A 7,222-nucleotide genomic window follows, 5' to 3' on the forward strand; every position below is an offset into this window, starting at 1 on the left:
GCTCAGCTCTGGGGAATGCGCTGGGATGCCTGGGCGCCCTGCCAGAGCGTGGAGAGGCGAGGGGGGACGCGGATCGCCCGGGAACTGCYGCTGCCCGCTCCCTGCCCCGGCCCGGGCTTGGCGGCGGGGAGAAGGAAACCCGCTTGCAGCCGCTCTGCAGCTAGCCTGGGGGCAGGCCCCCTCCCGGCTCCGCTGCGCCGCGGGACTGCCCCTGCTTCGGGAAGGGTGTCGGGGTGCTGCGTGGGGCTGGCCCCTGGCCACAGGGCCGTGYAGACCGAGGGCAGACACACGTGCGAGCGGGGAGAGCGTAGCCCCTTCCCTGCTGGCCTGTCATCGGCACAGGTCGTGGGGAGCGCGGGATGTGCTCTTGCCAGCAAGCAGGGTGCTGGGCACCCTGGGCAAGGCCTGGCCCCTTGGGGCATGGGGCTGGGACTGTCCTTGGAGCCTCTGCAGCCTTCCCTGCTCCAGGCGCCGCGCTGGAGCCGGGGCAACTGGCTTGTCGTGGAGCCGGGTGCCGGGCAGGACTGCCGGCCGGGGGGCAGAGGGGCACCCAGCTGCCCCGCGCACCTGCAGCGTGCCCAGAGCCGAGCCTGGCCGGGGCAGGGTGTCAGTCCGTCCCCCCGGCCGCGGGATCCTCTTGCGGCTGCTCTTGGCAGTGGTTGGTCTGCGGGGCGAGCAGGGTTGGCGTCCGGCTTTGCTCGCGGGACCCTTTGCTGTCTTGCTGCGGCTCCCGGGGATGGTCTGGGGGGGGGCTGCACGCATCCCCCAGGGGGTTAAGGTGGTGTTGCTGGGGGTCCCCTCTTGGCTCTGCCCTGCTGGGGAGACCTTCAGCCCTGCCGTGGAGAGGCGGGGTCCCCCGAAGAAACCCCGGGGGGCTTTCAGCAGACCTCCCCCCCCCCCCCGGCAGCTCTCCCATGTCATTCCCTTCCTCCGGATTAAAGGCATTAGGCGCTCTGCGGCTGCCCTCGGCGTCTGACCCAGCCAATTGCTATGGAAGGAGGCTTATTAGCAAGGAATTAGGCCACGGGCACAACCCGGACGCAGGGGGCCGAGGCAGCCGCCGCTGGGGGCTGCTCCCTGGTGCAGGGACGCTGCTCCTGGCCCGAACGTGGCCGGTCCCGGGGCGAGCTGCTGCTGCGTGCCAAGCGCGGCGCGCGCCGCGAGGCATTCGCGTCGTGGGCGCGCGGCTCGCAGGCCCACGGCGCCGAGCCGGGCGCTGGCGCCTGGCAGCTGCCGGTGCCAGCCAAACCGACCGATCCGGTCCTGCCAGCCCCGCTCGGCGTGGGAAGGCGGCGGCGTTGCCATCAGGYGAGCCGGGTCGGGAGCACGGGGCCTTCCTCGCCAGGGGGTCGGCCGGGCTGGGCGGCCCCGCTGCGGGACAGCAGCAGCTGGGTGCTCGTGGGCAGGTCCTGGTGCTCCGCGGGGAGCTGGAGCCCGGCACGGCCTCTCCAGCTGCCCCTCTCCGTCAGCTGGGCCCGGCACCGTGCCCGACGCTCTGCCCCAGGGATCACCCCACGGCTGCCCCTTGCCATGCCCCAGGGCCRCAGGGGATGGCTGGCATGGAGCAGCCACCCCGGCGCACCCTCAACCCTGCCAGCTGATCTGCTCAGGCTCYGATACTGCGTCAGTGGGGGACAGAGGGCTGGCGATGGGGGACAGGACGCCCTTGGAGCCATCCCCCTGAGCTCCTGACTGCTCTTCGGGGTGCTGCCAGATGGGTGGACCTGTCCTCCCCCTGCCCCACATGTGGCAGGGGCACGCGGTGGCAGGTGCTGGTGGGACCCTGTACTTGCCTGTCCTGGACCCATCCGCATCYCTGCCCCTCCACGTGGCCTGTGCCCTCGAGGCGGGGGTCCTGGCAGGCCCAGGTGGCTGGGGCTTGCCGGGGAGGTGACCTGATGCAGGTGTAGCCTGAGCACGGTGCCGCGGGCAAGTGGCTGCTGAATTATTCAGGGCCTCGCAGCAGACTTGATGAGTTGGTGGTGATAGGGCAGAGTCGAGCTGGGCCATTGCCTCTTAGGTTGACCCTGTATGGGGGTGGTTGGCCTTGATGYACCAGGACATGATGAGGGATCTTTATAAAGGTCCAATTTTCCCTGTGGGTGGTGGAGGGGGAGGGGCTGCTGTCCACCCCCCAGGTTTTGGATGCTGTATGGGTCCACATCTCAGCTTTTGCCCCAGGGCAAATGCTCCCAAACCAATAACTGCATGGGCCACCAAGGACCCACAGCAACAACCTCCTGCCTCACCTGATGGAGACAGGGGGTAGGGGACATCCTGGGAATGGTCGTCACTGCCATGGCCCCCCTCTGCCGTGTGCCCGGGGGAGCCCCTGGCTCCCCCAGCCAACCTGCAGGCACTCCAGGTGGCCTGCAGCAGTCCCGTGCTGAGCTGCAGGCAGGGCAGGGGCGTGGGGAGCCCTGTCCTGGAAACAAGACCCACTTGGGGCCAGCTCTGCTGGCCAGGGGGGTCTCRGCCACAGCAGTCGGGGGAAGAAAAGGGCCAGGAGCTCTGCTCCCCGACCCTGCCTCCAGCTGGCTGCTCAGACCCAGGGGCCTTTAGCCAGCCCCCCGTGTTTTGTCCAGGCAGGCGATCCCTCGGGTAGGGGTATGTGGGGYGAGCCAGGGGCTGGCACCAGCACAGCAGCTTCAAACAGCATCGACTAAAAAGGACAAGAGCAGGGAGCTGACGGCAGCGCCGAGGAATGCCTGCATCTCCGTGTGCAGCTCGGGGTGCGCTCGGGGGCTGCTAGGACCAGCCAGGGTGCTCCCCCACCGGCAGCTGCTCCAAGGAGGCTCCCACCCCTCCCCGAGCACCCGTTCCGGACGAGACCCCCAGCATCGGCTCAGGCCTCCAGACCGGTGCCGGGGATCCCGTCCCTTGCCCCGTGAGCGCCGGGGGCTCCGAGAGGACGGGGCGGGTGTCCGTGCTTGGCTGCGTTCCCAGCTGCTGTTCCTGGCGTGGAGCCAGCCCCCCAGCTCATATGACAGCGTCAGGCTGGGGCAAGCTAAATATACAGCCTTGCCCAAGCACCGTGGCCCACAGGGCTGGGGCTGGGGTCGTGGGCTGGGGCAACATCGGCCGTCACTGGGGCCCGTTTGGGCCCAACATGCCCCCTCTGTCCTCATGCTGGTGGGATCTGGCTGGGCTTATGGTGCTGGCCCGGAAAAGCCAGTTGGTTCCTCGCTCCCCAGTGTGCCCCAGTCCTGCACCCAACCTGTCCTCGCAGTGGGGTTGGCATCACGGCTTGCAGGAGCCGCCRTTGCCTCTCCAGCGGTGCCAGGCAGTGTAGCCTGGTGGGGACAAGCCAGGTGGCTCTGGGAGGGTGGCGTTGATTGTTATTGTCACTGGAGTCCTTGGGGGTGCTGMTGTGCTTCTTGATGTCCCCCTTCCTGGGAGGTCTCTGGGCAAGCAAGGCGCTGAGCTCCAGCCCCGACGACTGGAGATGGGTCTGGGGCCTTCAGGGAGGGGACTGGTGCTCGTAGCCCAGACATGGGTCTGGTGGAACGGTGGCGTGTGGGGGCTGTGGAGGTCCATGAGGCTCAGCTTCCCCCTCCACCTCCCTTCCAGGTGCGGCACCGCCAGTCAGGGCAGATCATGGTGCTGAAGATGAACAAGCTGACGAGCAACCGGGGCAACATGCTGCGAGAGGTGCAGCTAATGAACCGTCTCTCACACCCCAACATCCTCAGGTAGGACCTGTTCCCATGCTTGCATCATCTGTGCCCCTGAGGCTTTGCTGCTGCCTCTTTTCGGGGGCATGGTCTGGCCTGCGCGTGGGCAAAGGATGCCCCTTTCCTGAGACATGTCCTCAGCTTTTGTCTAGAGGAGGCAGAGCTGCCGCTGGGGCTGGGCTTTCCCATGGGGATGGTCGCTGCAGTGCCCACCCTCAGGGCCCTTTCTGTCTCCCAGGTTCATGGGAGTCTGTGTGCACCAGGGACAGCTGCACGCGCTGACGGAGGTGAGAGCGGAGCGACGGCTGTGAGTCTGGGGCTTTCCTGCGGGCAGGGCGATGCTGGCCTGGGAAGGGACTGGGGATCGCTCTGGGGGCATTTTCTTCCCCCATGGCACGTGTTCAGGGCAAAGTCTGCTGGAGGGCTGTGCCATGAGTAGTTGCAGGATGCTTGTGTGCGGGGGGAGAAAGGCAGGTGATGAGAGACGTGGGGATCCAGCTTTATTAGCTGGGGCACGCAGCAGCGTGACGGCCTGGCTCTTCTCCTCAGTACATCAATGGTGGGAACCTGGAGCAGCTGCTGGACAGCCCCGTGCCCCTCTCCTGGTCCATGCGTGTSAAGCTGGCCCTCGACATCGCCCGTGGCCTGCGCTACCTGCACTCCAAAGGCATCTTCCACCGCGACCTCACCTCCAAGGTACAGAGCATCCCACCACCCTCGGTTTTCTGCTCCTGTCTTGACGCTCACCTGCCTGGGCACTGCCAGCCATGCAGGAGCCCTGCCCCGGGCGGGTGCCCCTGTGCTGGGGAACGAGGGCTGAGCTGTGCTGCTGAAGAGCACTGCCCAGGCCATCCCGGCTGACCGACCTCCCCAGGGGAGCGGTATGGCCTTGAGTCCAGTGAAGCAGGGGTGGCCATGGGGCAGCTGTGAGTGTGACAGGACTCCTCCTCTGCCCCCAGAACTGCCTGGTGCGCTGCGAGGCTAACGGCTACACAGCTGTGGTGGGCGACTTCGGCTTGGCRGAGAAGATTCCCACTTACAGGTATGTGGGGAGCATCCTCTTGTCCCATCCCTGTCCTCAGAGCCACGTTGGAGCAGGAGTGGGGACTTCCAGGAGAGCGATGGATGTTTGGGATACAGCTATAATAAGGAATGGGTAGGGGGAGGTGTGAATTGTCCCCAGTGGCAGGGACATGTGAGTTGGATGGACAGGTTTGGGGGCTAGMTAGGAGGGGAAGAAGGGAATGATGTGGGTGATCCCACATGAGTCTGTGGGGTGGATGGGGGTGCATGGAGGAGAATGGWTGGCCCAGGAATGGAGAGGAAGATGGAGATTTGGGCTGTCCCAGATGGAGGGCAGGACATGGGACCGGGACAGGGAGCTGTGGGTGGCCCATAACATCATTACTGTACCCCGCAGTGAGGGCAGTGAGAAGGAGCCGCTGGCCGTCGTGGGCTCCCCRTACTGGATGGCGCCCGAGGTGCTACGAGGGGAGATCTACAAYGAGAAGGTGATGTCCTGAGCATGCCGTGCTTGGTGTCCAGGCTTGTGCCACAGCAAGCAATTTGCTGGGCAGGTTCCTGGTGAACCTGGTGGACCTGCAGGTGCCCATGGGCTGGGGCAGCTGGAGATGCAAAGGGACACGAAAAACAGAGGGAATCAGGCACTCTGCAGCCCACAGCTGAGGGGTGCTGGATAACGGGGATCGCCCGTGCTGACCCGTGGGGTGGAGGGCRGCTGTGCGTTCAGCAGGAGGGTGGCCACATCCCCTCAGGGCTGCGAGATCTGCCCTGTGACTCTCCGCTCTCTGCAGGCCGATGTGTTCGCTTACGGCATCATCCTCTGCGAGACCATCGCTCGCGTCCCTGCTGACCCCGACTACTTGCCCCGCACGGAGGTGACTCCCTGGGATGGGGTGGGAGGGCGGCGCGTGGCAGCACTGGGGCTGGGGCTGGTTCGCTGAACAGCGGGGAGCAGCACCCTGTGCTGGGCAGAGGCCTGTTGCCCTGCAYCTCAGGGCAAGGGTACCATGTCCACAACATCTCCTGCTGCCTGGGGAGACACACGCTCGGAGCCCAAAGTTGGCTGAGGTGGGCTAGGGGAATCCTTGCATTCGGGTAGAGAGCGGGAGGCATCTGTGTCCTGGCATCGTCCCACCTGGGATGACCACAAGCGCCCCTCTTGCCCTGGTGGCCTGTGCCAGGGTGCTGCCAGGTCCCTGCTGCCCTTGGTGGCACGCAGTGCATGCACCGTGGGGTGGGCTAGGCTGTGCTGGGTCCCCCGGGGCAGTGCGGTGCCCCCGCTGGACCCGGCCTCACGATTCCGCATTTCCCCGCACAGGACTTCGGCCTGGACGTCACCACTTTCCGCAGCATGGTGGGAATGGACTGCCCGGCGGCCTTCCTCCAGCTCGCTTTCCACTGCTGCAGTGTGAGCCTCCGCCGCGGGCAGCGCGGGGCCGCGCGAGGCCCCTGCTCCCTGCCGGTCCCCGCGGGATCCCTGCAGCCCGGGCGGCTCGGCGCCCCGCGCCCTGCCTGCGCCGGCGCTGCGGGGAGAGGCCGGGAGCTGCCTCCGCCAGCCTTGCGCGTCCCCCCCCGGGGCGGAGGGGTGTGGGGAGATGCTGGGGGGCGGTCAGGGACCTGACGTCTCGGGGACCCGTCCTGCCCCGCAGATGGAGCCGACATCGCGCCCCTCCTTCCTGGAGATCACGCAGTGCCTGGAGGGCATCCTGCAGCACCAGCTGGGGACCGAGGGCGCTGGGGCCACCCTCTTCGTCGGCGGGGAGAGCTTGCCCGCTCTGGGGACGGCGGCCGCGCTGAACGGTACGTGGGTGCCCCGGTGCATGGCCCTGCCTCTGGGAGCCCTGCAGGGTGCCCCAGGCAGAGGCGGTGGACGGGTGCAAAGAGCAGGAACCACCACGTCCACTGCCCCCGGCATGCGAGTGGGCTGGCTGTGCCACGGGGAAGGCGACCAGGGTTGTGCGGGATGGGGCCCCATTTGTCACCCCGCTGAGGCACAGACGGGGAGAGCCCGGGCCCCGGGGGCTGCTGCAGAAGGGTGTTGCTGCCCATGAGCAGGGTGGCTGTGCAGGATGGGTGCACCCCTAGCTCGTAGGGTGCCCCAAATCCCGGCTGTGTACCGGGAGCTGCTAGCAAGGAGCCAACGCCGCTGGAGCCCTGGGGCTTCGGCGACCCGCTGCTGTGCCTCTGCCCAGGGGTAGCCGGGAGAGCGTCAGGCCGCGCCGAGCAGTCGCCCCTGCGYGAGCTGGGGACGCAGCACCTGCAGCCGGACCAGCGCCTGTCCCGCAGCCAGTCCGACATGTTCCCCCCCAAATCGCCCGCCCTGCTGCGGCTGCCCGAGCCCTACGGCGGGGCCAGGACCAAGGAGACGCCGCCGCGCGTCAACCCCTTCTCCCAGCGCGAGGACCTGAAGGGCGGCAAGATCAAGCTCTTCGACACGCCGAGCAAGTCCGTCATCTCGCTCACCTTCGACCTGCCGCCCCCGGCCGCGCTGCAGCTCAGCACCCCCGTGACGCCCGAGCCCGCCG

At 67.4% G+C, this 7,222-nt stretch overlaps 1 protein-coding gene across 1 annotated transcript in view; it reads left to right on the forward strand.

Annotated features, from left to right (window-relative positions):
* TESK1 (testis associated actin remodelling kinase 1) overlaps nt 1-7,222 on the forward strand; it is a 14,453-nt gene that overhangs the window by 5,399 nt on the left and 1,832 nt on the right. The window contains exons 3-11 of the mRNA XM_085318880.1: nt 3,571-3,692; nt 3,913-3,961; nt 4,224-4,370; nt 4,634-4,716; nt 5,095-5,185; nt 5,489-5,572; nt 6,016-6,105; nt 6,347-6,497; nt 6,890-7,218. Coding sequence (XP_085175006.1) covers nt 3,571-3,692; nt 3,913-3,961; nt 4,224-4,370; nt 4,634-4,716; nt 5,095-5,185; nt 5,489-5,572; nt 6,016-6,105; nt 6,347-6,497; nt 6,890-7,218 — 1,146 coding nt within the window. The remainder of the gene's footprint in view (nt 1-3,570; nt 3,693-3,912; nt 3,962-4,223; nt 4,371-4,633; nt 4,717-5,094; nt 5,186-5,488; nt 5,573-6,015; nt 6,106-6,346; nt 6,498-6,889; nt 7,219-7,222) is intronic.

Source organism: Rhea americana, unplaced genomic scaffold (genome assembly GCF_003343005.1).
Source record: "Rhea americana isolate MKP2758 unplaced genomic scaffold, rheAme1 scaffold_559, whole genome shotgun sequence".
NCBI lineage: Eukaryota > Metazoa > Chordata > Aves > Rheiformes > Rheidae > Rhea > Rhea americana.